At 32.9% G+C, this 15,190-nt stretch overlaps 1 protein-coding gene across 1 annotated transcript in view; it reads right to left on the bottom strand.

Annotated features, from left to right (window-relative positions):
* Window positions 1–15,190, bottom strand: part of HTR2C (5-hydroxytryptamine receptor 2C) — a 258,251-nt gene that overhangs the window by 27,755 nt on the left and 215,306 nt on the right. Inside the window, exon 5 of the mRNA XM_067722943.1 lies at window positions 13,256–13,456. Within this exon, the coding sequence (XP_067579044.1) occupies window positions 13,256–13,456 (201 nt within the window). The remainder of the gene's footprint in view (window positions 1–13,255; window positions 13,457–15,190) is intronic.

Here is a 15,190-nt window from a genome sequence, read left to right on the forward strand (position 1 = left end):
CATATGTTGACATCCTAACCCCCAAGGTGCTATTAGGAGGTGGGGCTTTTGGGAAATGATTAAGTCACGAAAGCAGAGTGCTCATGAATGATATTAGTGCCCTATAAAAGAGGCTAGATAAAGCTCCCTTGCCTTTCTGAGATGTGAGGTCATAGTGAAAAGATGGCCATCTAGGAAGTGGGACTTCACCAGACACCCAATCTGGCAGTGCCATGATCTTGGATGTCCCAGCCTCCAGAACTGTGAGAAATAAATATTTTTTCGTTTATAAGCCACTTAGTTTATGGTATTTTGTTACAATAGCCTGTAAAAACTAAGACAACCATTCGAGGGGGAAAGAATAGTCTTTTTAAATGGTGCTGGGATAACTGGATGTCAACATACAGAAGGAGGAAGTTGGATCCTTACCTTTCACCGTTTACAAAAATTAACTCAAAATGAATCAAAGACCTAAATGTAACAGGTAAAAATTATACAACTTTTAGAAGAAAACATAGGGATACACCCTTATAATTCTAGTGTTAAGAATGTTTTACTAAATGTGACACTAAGAGCACAAGCAACAAGAGAAAAATAGATAAATTGAACTTCATCAAAATTAAAAACTTTTGTACTGCAAATGATGCCATCAAGAAAGTGAAAGGACAACTCACACAGTGGTAGAAAATACTTAGAAGTCATATGTCTTCTGTGTGTCTTTCATCCAGAATATATGAAAATGCTTGCAATTCAATAGTAACAGATAGAAAACTCAATTAAAATTGGGCAAATGATATGAATATGTATCTTTCCAAAGAAGATATACAAATGACCAATATGTACATGAAAATATGTTCGTCATCATTAGCTATTAAGGAAGTGCAAATCAAAATCACAATGAGATACCACTTTATACATACTAGGACAGGTATAATCATATATATAAACAGCAAAAAATGTAGGTAACAATGTGAAGAAATTGGAGTCCTCCTATAAGGGTGATGGGAATTTAAAATGGTACATCAGCTTTGGAAATAATTTGGCAGTTACAATGTGATCAAGGAATTCCTTAGTTATATACGCAAGAGATTTAAAAACAGGTGTTCAAAGAAAAATTGCTCCGTGAATGTTCACAGCAGCATTATTCATGATTAAAAAAGACTGGAAATAACCCAAATGCCCATCAGCAGAAGAGTGAAAAAATAAGTGGTGGTATATACATACAACAGAATCTTATTCACACTTAAAAGATTACTGAGTGAAAAAGCCAGTCACATAAGACCACATATTATATGATCATAACTACATGATATCCCATCTATTGCCAGAGTAGGCACACCTATAGAGACAGGTAATTGATTAGTTCTTGCCTAGTCATGGGGGATGGGTAGGTAGGGGTGGTGATACTTATAAGTTTTTTTTTTTTTGTGGTGACAGAAGTGTTTTAAAACTAATAGAGGTGATGGTTGCACACATCTATGAAATATTAAAAAACATTGAATTGTATACTTTAACTAGGTGAATTACATCTGAATTATTTCTCAATCAACTGCTAAAATCTAACAAAGAAAGGAAAAAGGTAAACGAAGTACTAATGTATGCTACAACAAGGAAGAATTGAAAAACATTATGATGTTTGAAAGAAGGCAGATAGAGAAGGTCACATATTGTATGACTCTATTTATAGAAAATGTCCAGAGTAGGCCAATCCATAGAAATAAAAAGTAAATTAGTGATTTCTAAGGTCTGGGGTGAGAGGGATTGGGAAATGACTCTTTTAAATACTTTTTTGTTGGTGTCATGAAGATGCTCTATAATTAAATAATGGTGATGGTTGTACAACCTTGTGAATACACTAAAAACTATTGAGTTGTACACTTAAAATGGTAAATTTTAGGCATATTAACTATATCATGATAAGAAAAAAGTAAACAGAAAGGTGGAATGGAGCAACAATAAAGATAAAAGATGAATAGAAAACAAATGCCAAAAGCAATATCAATAATCACATTAAATGTAAATTGACTAAACCCTCTAATCAAAAGTTAAAGGTAATCAGATTGAATAAAAAGTTTTAAAAAGAAAAGAGAGATTAAATTTTTTGCTGCTAACATGAGATATATTTTGATTATGAACATACATATAAGTTGAAAGTAAAGAATTGAAATATATACTACATGAAATGATATGCATAAAACACTATAGTACATATTAATTTCAGATAACATATACTTAATAATATGATTAGTATTAGAGGCAAAGAGGGAGATTGCATAACTAAAAATGGGTTAATATAGCAGGATGATATAATAATTTAAAAAAATATATTCACCTAATAACACAGTTCCAAAATACATGAAGCAAAATCAACAGAATTGAAAGGAGAAGTAGATAAATTAAGACTTTTAGTTGGAGTTTCAATATCAAACTCTCAAAAATTAATAGGATGAATAGAAAAGTAGAAGGATATAGTAGACCTGAAAAGCACTATGAACCAATTCAACATAATTAAGATTTATACAACTTTCACACAACAGCAAGATACAAATTCTATTCAAGTGCCTATAGACTATAAACCAGGACACACTGGAACATATCCAGGGACATAAAACAAGGTGCAAAAATTTCACAGTCTAAAGGTATTGATATCATACAGGGTCTGTTCTCTTATTACTGTGGAATTTTGTTAGAAATCACTATCAAAAGGTATTTGGAAGTAACCCACATATTTTCAAGTGCAATGTGACATTTACCAAGAGAGATCTTTGACTTAGCTATTGAAAGCGTCAATAAAGTTAAAAGACTGAAAAAAACACAGAGGGTGATTGCAGAGAAGAAAGCATTTAAATTAGAAATTAATATCAAAATGAGAAATTAATATCAAAAGATACTTAACCCCCCCCATATATTTGGAAATTAAATGTCCACTTTTATATGATGGGTGTATCTAAGAAGCCATAACAAGGAAAATTAGAAAATATTTGGAACCGAATAAAAATGAAAAGAGAATTTATCAGAATTTGTTGGATGCAGCTGAAGCTGCTCAATGCAACTAAATACAATGTGAAATCCTGAATAAGGTATAAAAACAAATAATGGACACTAGCAGAAAATGTTGTGAAATTTGAACAAAATCTGTACTTTAGTTAATAATACTGTACGACATGATGATTTCCTGTTTTTGATCATTGTACTATGGGTATACAAAATGTTAATATTCAGTGAAGTAGGATGAGGGATGTAAGGGGACTCTCTGTGCTATTCTGCAGCTTTTCTGTAAGTCTACAATTAGCTAAAAAAATAATAAAAACTGGCATTACCAAGTGGCAATGAAATCATGGATCAACTAGAACTCACATATGTTGCTGGTGGGAATACAGAGTAGTACTGCCACTTTGAAAACTGGTTTGGTAGTTTGTTTGTTTGTTTCTTCTAAATAAAGATAAACCTACAACTTTGTTTTGACCCAGCAATTCCATTCCTAAGTATTTACCCAAGAGAAATAAAAACAGAGAAACTAAAATAGACTTTGAAAAATAATTCTCATACCAATTTTATTCCTAATAGTCCCAAACTGAAAATAATGTAAATATCCATCTGGAGATAATTGAATAAACAACTGGTAGTATATTCATGCAATGATAGTTACTTAGCAATAAAAAAGAGCAAGTTAATGATAAGCGCAACAAAATGGATGTATCTCAAAATCACTATATTGAAAAAAGATGATAGACACATAAAAGAATGCAATGTTTATTTTCATTTATTTGAATATCTGGGAAAGTTAAAACTAAATATTAGTAATAAAGAACAATGGTTGTCCCATTACAGGTGTATTGCCTGGAAAGTGAATGGGGACAATTATTGAGCGGTAGAATTACTTTAAATCTTGTTTTATTTCTGATGGTTACATAGAAATTATCATTTTTTCTTACTCATCAATCACTATGCATAAAGATCTGTACATTTTATTGTATGTAAATTATATCTTGGCAACAAAAAACAAGGCTGCACCAAATACATTATACAATTGTTTCTATTTACTGGATAAGCTAAAGTGCAAAGCTACAATCTTTAAGAGACAGGAAGCCCATGTTTGAGCTCCCATTTACACAAGCTTCCTCCTGATGAGCAATTCTGAAACTTTGTTTTAAGGAAATAGAGCCCAGTCAAAGTGTAGCACTTTTGCTGGGAAGTTGAGACATAAATAACATTTCAGAGCTGAATGGAGACTTAAATTTGGGTGTTATGCCAGGAGAGAATGGACAGACACACAGGGGATTCTCTGAAACTTGCATAAAATTTCTTCTCATGATTTTGGCCAACTCCTGAGATGCAAATGACCTAGGTAAGCCTCTTGGGGTCCTAGCATATAACAGACACTGGAAGGCTGGAAAGCAAAGTTGAGATTTTAGAGATCATATACGCATAGTGGACCGTCTTTGGAAAATACTCAGGGCCTTTAGTTGGGACTGAAGTAAGGCTATGCGCTAGGAATCTAATACAGTATCCAGGTGATATGCTGATAATTTAACTTTCAGTTAGAATAAAATTTAACACTTACGAGAGAAAGATGACAAAATCAAGGGCTTTTATAATATAATACCCGCAATGCTGGGCATACAATTAAAAGTACTAGATATGCAAAGAACATTGAAGCAGTAACTGAAGATGAAAGAGTTAATGAAAGAGACCCTGAGGTGATTGAGTATTGAAAAAAGAATAAGAAAAAAAAAAGACAGAAAATAACAACAATAAAAAAGGGACAAATAATAAACAGCAAAAGATTAGTTTTAAACCCAACTATACCAATAATCACATTATATATAAAAGATATAAATATGAGCAGTGGAGATTGCAAGATTAGATAAATAAACAAGACAACTATATTTTATCTATAAGAAACCTAGCTTAATTATAAAGACAAAAGGAGGTTAAAGTAAAGAATGATGATACAACTGAAGGTGACATTAGTGGAAATGGTGATAAAGACATAAAAATGCTCTTATCTATAAAAACAATGAGAACACTGGAAAATATTGTCAAAATCAACCTATCAGAACTCCAGAAATATGCCAAAGTCTTTCAGTAATTCGGGGAGTATTTATTCAAGAAGAAAGCTCTACTTCCATAAGAACAGTGTTTTGTGGAATTTGAACTTGCCTTATTCTCATTCTTTCATTCAAAATTTGTACCATTTTTTTTTAGAATCCACATATAAGTGATATCATATGATATTTGTCTTTCTCTGTCTGACTTACTTCACTCAGTAAGATAATCCCTAGGTCCAGCCATGTTGCTGCAAATGGAATTATTTCATTCTTTTTTATGGCTGAGTAATTTTCCATTGTATATATGTACCACATCTTCTTTATCCACTCCTCTGCCAATGGACATTTAGGTTGCTTCCATGTCTTGGCTATTGTAAATAGTGCTGTGATGAACATTGGGGTGGATGTATCCTTTTGAATTATTGTTTTCTCCAGATATATGCCCAAGAGTGGGATTGCTGGATCATATGGTAGCTCTATTTTTTGTATTTTAGGGAACCTCTATACTGTTCTCCATAATGGTTGTACCAATTTACATTCCCACCAACAGTGTAGGAAGGTTCCCTTTTCTCAACACCCTCTCCAGCATTTATTGTTTTTAGATTTTTTTATGATGGCCAGTCTGACTGGTGTAACATGATACCTCATTGTAGTTTTGATTTGCATTTCTCTAATAATTAGTGATGTTGAGCATCTTTTCATGTACTTTTTGGCTACCTGTATGTCTTTATTGGAGAAATGTCTATTTAGGTCTTCCACCCATTTTTGGACTGGGTTGTTTGTTTTTTTGATATTGAGCTGCATGAGCTATTTGTATATTTTGGAGATTAATCCCTTGTCAGTCGCTTCATTTGCCAATATCCTCTCCCATTCTATGGGTTGTCTTTTTGTTTTGTTTATGGTTTCCTTTTCTGTGCAAAAGCTTTTAAGTTTAATTAGGTCCCATTTATTTACTTTTGATTTTATTTTCTTTAGGAAATGGATCAAAAAAGATATTGCTGCAATTTATGTCAGAGAGTGTTCTGCCTATGCTAAGAGTTTTATAGTATCTGGCCTTACAGTTAGGCTTTTAATCCATTTTGAGTTTATTTTTGTGTATGGTGTTAGGGAATGTTCTAATTTCATTCTTTTACATGTAGCTCTCCAGTTTTCCCAGCACCACTTACTGAAGAGACTGTCTTTTCTACATTGTATATTCTTACCTCCTTTGTCATAGATTAGTTGACCATAGGTGTGTGGGTTTATTTCTGGACTCTCTATTCTGTTCCATTGATCTGTATGTCTGTTTTTCTGCCAATACCATGCTGTTTTGATTACTGTAGCTTTGTAGTATAGTCTGAAGTCAGGGAGCCTGATTCCTCCAGTTCCATTTTTCTTTCTCAAGATTGCTTTGGCTATTTGGGGTCGATGCAGAGATATACCATGTTCTTGGATTGGAAGAATCAAAATTGTCAAAATGACTATACTACCCAAAGCAATCTACAGATTCAATGCAATACCTATCAAATTACCAAGGCATTTTTCACAGAATTAGAACAAAAACTTTACAATTTGTATGGAAATACATGAATTAAAAAAAAATACACAAGCTATGGAGACTAATTCACAAAGAAAAAGAAAATATGAATAGACCTGTTACAGTAAAGAGATTCCATTTGACATTAAAAAAAACTCCACTAAGTACTGCTCAGGCCCAAATGGCTTCACTGGTGAATTCTATCAAATATCTAAAGAATTAACACCAATCATTCAAAAACTCTTCCAAAAAATAGAAAAAGAAAGAATATTTCCCATCTCATTTTATGGGGCTGGTATTACTCCTGATACCAAAAAAAAGACAAAGATGTCATATAAAAAGAAAAACCACAGACCAGTACTTTTTCTTAATATAAGTACAAAAATCCTCAACAACATACTAGCCAACCAAATCCAGCAACATATAAAAATAAGTATACATCAAGACCCAGGGGAATTTATCCAAAGAATGCAAGGTTGTATCAGCATGTGAAAATCTATCAATGTAACGTGATATTAATAGAATAAAGGACAAAATGCAATGTGTTTTTATGATAAAATAGTGACCATACAAAAAATAGAAGGGAACTTTCTCAACCTCATAGAGGACATCTGTAAAACACCTACAGCTAACATCTTCCGCAGCATGTGGGATCTTCCTGGACCGGGGCATGAACCCATGTCCCTTGCATCAGCAGGCAGACTCTCAACCACTGTGCCACCAGGGAAGCCCTACAGCTAATATCTTACTTCATTATGAAAGACTGAAAGAGGAATTTTTGGTGAAATTAAACTTTCAAAAATATGAAACACACACACAGAGTGAGAGAATGATTATTTCTGGTGGAATTATTGGTAATTACAAAATATTAGAAACAAACGCTCATACTACACAGGAGACTGGTTAAATAAATTACAATATATTTATAAAATGCAGTACTAATGAGCATTTAAAAAAGGAATTTGGCTTTTAAACAGAGTGTTTAGGTCATTTACATGATATTTGGGTTTACATCTACCATCTTACTATGAATGGATAGAGAGGGATTCCCAGGACATATTACAAAGTAAAGAACAGCAAAGTGTTAACATGTATGTAGTATTTTATCTTTTATCTAAGAAAGGAGAAACAAGAATATATATAGTTTTTTGAAAAAATAAACTTCGAAGTGTAGTCTAGAAATTATTGAATGGGTTAACCAAGGGAGAGAAGAAAGAGTGACACTTCTCTGAGTATACTATTTGCATACTTTGGAACATAATATTAAGGTCTTACATATTAAAAAATAAAGGCAGCAAGGTAGGGTAAATCAATACTGAATGCATACAGAAACCAAAAAAATCCCTAACTTTAAAGAATTGGTAACAGAACCACACAGAAGAAAATATACATATTAATTGTAATATTTTGAACAGAATGCTTTGACATATAACCTCAGTGGGAAACATTCTAAAGGCAAAAAAAAAAAAAAAACAAAACCCAAAAACCAAAAAAAACCAATTGCAATACAATTTTAAACATAGCATTTTATTTATTTAGTGGTATGAGGATAGCAATTCTGAAATGAATTTTCATATTGTAGGATTTAGAAAATATAAATATTAAATAAATATCTTGATGGTTTTGAGGATCAGGTTACTCATTGTGAGAAAGGTGAGGAATAACAAGGAATTGGGGAGGTAGCAGAAGAATCCTGTGTTACTGGATTGGAATTAAAGGCATAGATATAGCAATGAGTGTACCTAGATACCATATCTGTTTGTAAAACCTCTGACCACTAAAAAAACCCAAGGGTTCCTTGTATGAAATAACTGATTTCAGCACTGGGACATGGAAAATAAAGGGTAAATCTGGCAAAATCAACGACAGAAAGTAAGAAAGTGCTTAATGTGCTGATGGGACATAACAAAAGGAGCTATTGGACAAATCTGGGACAATTTGAGCGTCAAAATAATTAAGGACAGTAATGAATTAAGTTATATTGATTACAAAAGAATTCAAGAGTATTTACTAATATGAATAAATGAATAACAAAGTGGGAGGGAAAACCTTCCTTACAGTACAATGCCAACTAATAAAGGAAGAAAGAATAATAAAGTGAGAAAAAATCATTAGTTTACAATCACATAATAATAAATGGTTCAGAGAAGAGTCATCAGTGGATTCTAAATCCATTGGGTCATAGTTTATTGGAAAATAATTTCTTAATTTCCAAATATATGTAGATTTTTCTAGCTACCTTTTGGTAAACATTTCTATTTCATTTGAATTTGAATTACTTTATGATTCCAACACTTGAAATTTATTGAGAATTAATTTATGGCCGAATATATGGTCAATTATGATAAATATTTCTTATGCAAATGATAGGAATATGTATTTTCACTTGTCCATGAGTTCAGCTTTTTTCATTGTCCTCATACAATCACTGAAAAGGGTGTGTTAAAATTTTACACCATTATTGTAGACTTGCCTATTTGTCCTTACAATTCTGTCCATGTTTAATTTAGTAATGTTGAGGCCATAATATTATATACATACATTCATTATTCTGTGTCTTCCAAATGAATTAACTCCTTCATAATCATGAAGTAACCTTCTTTCTTTAAAATAATTGATTTTGCTGAAAAATCTATTCTGATAGATTACTACTATAGCTATACAATCTTTCTGTTGGTTAGTGTTTGTGTGGAGTACCTTTTTAATCCCTTACTTTCCTTATGATATATATGTGTCTTATAAACACATAGTTGGATTATTTTTTCAAATCTTATCTGACAGTCTTAGAATATTTAGTCCCATTTACAATTAATATAATTATGGATATATTTGGTTTTAATTTTGCCATCTTAGTATGTGTTTCTATTTTCCCACCTGATCTGTGTTACTATTTTTTATCTCTTATTGCCTCCTTTTGGATTTGTTATATTATTCTCTAATATTCTTCTAAAAATTTGGAAGTTAAACGTTTCCTTTCTATTAGTGATTACCGTTGAATAGACAATTATACTTTATTCATCAAAGCTTAATACTAAATATCATTTTTATTTTTCTCCTGGACAATGATAAAAGTTTACTTTCAACCCTCTGTTCTTATATGCTATTGTTTTGTGCATTTTAGTTCCATTAATATACTGAATGCCATAAGACATTATCATTATTGTTTTATACAGTCAATGTTTATTTATATTTAACTACACATTTACCATTTTCATTGCACTTAATTGCTTCCTGCATCTCCAACCTTCCTTTTGTGGCCATTTTCCTTTGTTTGAAGAACGCCCTTTAGTATTTTGTTAAGCAGGAGACTGCTTTTGTCACGTTCTCTTAGTTTTTGCTTGATAATGTCTTTATTTCACTTTGATTCTTGAGGTATAATTTTGCTGAATATATGATTCTAATTTAGCATTCACTTAAAAAAAATTTTTTTTTCACCACTCCCTGTGCCATGTGGGATCCTAGTTCCCAGACCAGGGATCGAACATGCGCCCTCTGCAGTGCAAGTGTGAGTCTTAACCACTGGACTGCCCAGGAAGTCCCAGCATTCACTTTTCATCAGCACACTGACACTATCATTTTAATATCTTCTAGTTTTCACTGTTGCTGTTGAGAAGGCATTCATCCATCTTATCGTTGCTCTACTGAACTAACTTGATCTTTTTTTTTTAAGGTTGATATATGTTTTCTCTTCTTCTGCAATGTCACAATGATGGGTCTAAATGTTGATTGTTTTTTATTCATTCTGCTTGAGACTTGTTGAGCTCTTTAAATGAGAGAATTGGTGTTTTTCATCAATTTGAAAAGCCATTATTTCTTCAAATATTGCTTTTCTGCCATTCTTTTCTCACCTTATGGAATTCTTCTCACTTTGTACTGTATGTCCATTATCTTCTTATTTTCTCTTTTATATCCTTCTGATTTTCCTTGCTTCATTCATCACAGTTTCTTCTGACTGACCTCCGGTAATGCTCTCTTTAGCCATGTCTAATCTGTCTTTGAGTTCTAAGGTTTTCATATGTTTGAGCTCCAGGTTTTCTCGTTGTTTCTTATATCTTAAATGTCACCCTTTACAGCTTGCAGTTTCTTGCTGAAATATGTAAGTTCAGCTTGTAATTTCCATGTTCACACTACAAATAGTTGTTTAAAGTCTATGTCAGGTAATTCAACTATCTTGAGTGCCTGTGGGTTCATTTGTATTATCTTTTATTGTGTTATATCTAGTTCATTTGTCTTGTTTCTTCATGTGTCTGTTTATCATTGTATTTCAGTTACAGGAATTGAAAATTATTGAAAGAAGTCATTTGAAGCCTAGGATGATAAGGATTTTTTTGTTTATACCAAGAAAATTGGAAAGGTGAAGACTATGAAATCACCTTAATCCAATTTCCAGGCTCAAGATTATTTTGCTTAGATGAGTGGCTTGAACCAGGCCTGAACTCCATGCCAAGGGTGGTTTAACCCTTGTTCATCCTTACTTCTAGTGTACAGTCCTTTGGGATCCCAAACTAAGCCCAAGTTCGTTGACCCTTGCCAGGCTCGTGAGACTTGAATGAGCTTCTCAACCTGTCATCACATCTTCAGGTTTGCAAATGCCTCATTAGCAGACGTGACCCAAAAGTCATAATCATTTTTCCTGGATTTCTGTCTTTTTATGGATGTCTCACTATATTTTTTTTTAACATCTTTATTGGAGTATAATCACTTTACAATGGTGTGTTAGTTTCTGCTTTATAACAAAGTGAATCAACTATACATATGCATATATCCCCATATCTTCTCCCTCTTGTGTCTTCCTCCCACCCTCCCTATCCCACCCCTCTAGGTGGTCACAAAGCACAGAGCTGATCTCCCTGTGCTATGTGGCTGTTTCCCACTAGCTATCTATTTTACATTTGGTAGTGTATATATGTCCATGCCACTCTCTCACTTTGTCCCAACTTACCCTTCCCCCTCCCCGTGTCCTCAAGTCCATTCTCTACGTCTGCGTCTTTATTCCTGCCCTGCCCCTAAGTTCTTCAGAACCATTTTTTTTTTAGATTCTATATATATGTGTTAGCATACGGTATTTGTTTTTCTCTTGCTGACTTACTTCACTCTATATGACAGACTCTAGGTCCATCCACCTCACTACAAATAATTCATTTTCATTTCTTTTCATGGCTGAGTAGTATTCCATTATATATATGTGCCACATCTTCTTTATCCATTCATCTGTCGATGGACACTTAGGTTGTTTCCATGTCCTGGCTATTGTAAATAGAGCTGCAATGAACATTGTTGTACATGACTCTTTTTGAATTATGGTTTTCTTAGGGTGTATGCCCAGTAGTGGGATTGCTGGGTCGTATGGTAGTTTTATTTTTATTTCTTTAAGGAACCTCCATACTGTTCTCCATAGTGGCTCTATCAATTTACATTCCCACCAACAGTGCAAGAGGGTTCCCTTTTCTGCACACCCTCTCCAGCATTTATTGTTTGTAGATTTTCTTATTAGCTTCTCAATGCTTATAGTATTTTCCCCATATTTTTGTTGTATTTAGCACAAGAGTCAGTCCAAATTACCCAGTCTGCAATTGTTAGAAGGTGATGCTTTTAATATTCTGATTTAATTTAGCTGTGTATTTCCTTTGTAAGCGCTGTAAGAACTGGCATCTTTCTAGAGAAGGTCTTGATGATGGAGAGGGTAAAATGTATAAGTCCTTGAATATGTAGGTCAAATTGTGTATATAGATTCACTTTTTTTCTTGGAGAAATTTCATTGTTTTTTATCTGAAGGGGTGTGTGTGTGTGTGTGCGCATTCACCTATAATAGAACAATCTTAAAACTTAAATTTATTTTATCAATGAACCCAGAGTCAAGATCTTTAGATGATATCAGTAAAGATATCTTGATATTGTAAAATTTATCAGAATCTTTTACAGAAACATAACTTTGAAGAGGAATTATTTAATGAGACACTAAATGTACGTTCCAACTGGAGGAGGAAAAAAAGGAAAATATGGATTGTAAAATCCCTTATATTCCAATTGGTTAAATTTTGTGACTTGAATATTAGTATTGTTGAGCATGAATATTTTAAATAAAAGCAGTAAGATGATCATTTCTCTCCCTTTAACCTCCCCGAAATCTTTAAAGAAACCAATAGATGTTTTTGTTTCTGTATAACCAGAATTCAAGGAGATATTTAAAAGTGAAGGGGAAATAGTATATTTTAGGTTGATTAACAGCATAAATTTTGACATGTTTACTTTGTGAAGATTCATCTTGCACTATAAAGTTTTCCACTGAAGATATAGAATTAGAATAAAAATATTAAGATTAATATTCTGGGATAGATTGATCTCTTCTAAGATTTAAAAGCTGCATTTTAAAAATTTAGATTTTACCATGTATCTTTGTCATCTTCAAATCGTTTTAATTTTCTCAAAGGTTATGTGTCTGTGTTGCAGAATTCATTGGCATTTTTGACACATAAAATAATTTAGCAGGATAAATGGAAACTTTACATTTGCATATTTATATACTTTACATTTCTTACATTATTGTTAACCTAAATATCAGATAAATAGGTTAAGAATAATTATTAAATAGAAGAATCCCGATTAAACGCAAATGTTACCAGTCGACGTCTGTACGTTGTTCACAGTACATAATCCGAAAGTATTGAGCATAGCCGCTGCAATTCTACTGGCCAAGAAAGTTAATTACCTAAAGAAATTGCCCAAACAATAGCAATCTTCATGATGGCCTTAGTCCGTGAATTGAAACGGCTATGCTCAATAGGATTACGTATTGCTACATACCGATCCAGCGAAATAGCGCAGAGGTGCATGATGGACGCTGTAGAAAATAAAACATCTAAAGAAATCCAGACGGGGCACAAATATCTAGGTAATGGCCAGACATAATCTGAAAGAGAACAGAGAGAAGACAAGAACATGTTATGTAAATTATACCAACTGTAGTTTTAAATTTAGTCTACGTATTTTTTCTTCTCATTATCTAAGTTTATAAAAGAAAGTAAAATTTGGTAAACATTGTTTTCCATAGTAATGATATGACGATGATGATGATAATGCATTCAGTGTTACATACATTATTTTTTATTGGGATAAAATTTACATATTATAAAATTAATCACTTTAAAGTGTACAATCTAGAGGCATTTAGTCCATTCACAACATTATGCAACCATCACCTTTTTCTGGTTCCAAAACATTTCATCATTGCAAAAGGAAACCACTACCCATTAGGCAGTCACTCTCCATTTTCGCCACCGCCCCCAGCCCCTGACAATTTCTTATCTGCCTTTTGTCTCTTGAATTTAGCTAATCTGGTTATTTTATGTAAGTGGAATCATACAATAGGCGACCTTTTGTGTCTGGTTTCTTTCTTTTTGAGGTTCATCCATTTTGTAGCTTCTATCAGTACTTCATTCTTTTCTATGGCTGATGCTCTTATCAGTTGAAATTTTTTTGCATGCTCTCATAAATGAACTTTTCTTAATTTCCTTTATGGATTGCTCATTGCTCTTGTTTAGAACTATACCTAATTTTCATGTATTAATCTTGAAACCTTCAACTCTGCTGAATTCATTTATTAGATCTATATTTTTGTGTGTGGGTTCTTTAGGGTATTCCATATGTAAGATCACATCATCTGCAAAGAGAGGTAATTTTATTTTTTCTTTTCCAATTTTCCTCTGCCTTTATTTTTCTTTCACTTGATTTCTCTAGATAGAATTTCCAGTACAATGTTGAATATAAGTAGTGAAAGCAGATATCTTGTCTTTCTCCTTATCTTAAAGAATAATCTTTCATTATTTCATTATTGAATAGGATATGTTAGCTGTGGGTTTTTCATACATGCCTTTTATCATGTTGAGGAAGTTTCCTTTTATTCCTAGTATGTTCTGTGTTTTTAATGATGAAAGAGAGATTTTGTTAAATGCTTTTTCTACATAATTTGAGATGATCACGTGGTTTTCTTACCTTCATTCTATTAATGTGATGCATTGCATTAATTGATTTTTTATGTGCTGAATCACCTTTCATTCTTGGGATAAGTCATACTTGGTCACGGTGTATAATATGATGCCGAATTTAGTTTGCTAGCATTTTGTTGAGGATTTTTGCATCTATATTCATAAGTGATATTGGTCTATAATTGTCTTTTCCTGTGATGTCATTATCTGGCTTTGGTATCTGGATAATGCTGGTCTCATAGAATGAGTTACAAATGTTCCCTAATCTTTTATTTTGTAGGAGTTTGAAAAGTATTGGTATTAGTTCTTCTTTAAATAATGGATAAAATTTGACCAGTGAAGCCATCTGGTCCAGGACTTGTCTTGTTGGAAGGTTTTTTGATTACTGATGCAATGTCTTTACTTGTTATAAAGTCTAATCAGAGTCTTTATTTCTTCTTGAGTCACTTAAAAAAAAATTAATTTATTTAATTTATTTATTTTGGCTGTGTTGGGTCTTCATTGCTGCGCACAGGCTTTCTCTAGTTGCAGCGAGTGGGGGCTACTCTTTGTTGTGGAGCATGGGCTCTAGGCACACGAACTTCAGTAGTTGTGGCACGCAGACTCAGTAATTGTGGCTCGTGGACTCTAGAGCACAGGCTCAGTAATTGTGGCGCATG

The sequence above is a fragment of the Pseudorca crassidens genome, chromosome X (genome assembly GCF_039906515.1).
Source record: "Pseudorca crassidens isolate mPseCra1 chromosome X, mPseCra1.hap1, whole genome shotgun sequence".
Classification (NCBI taxonomy): Eukaryota; Metazoa; Chordata; class Mammalia; order Artiodactyla; family Delphinidae; genus Pseudorca; species Pseudorca crassidens.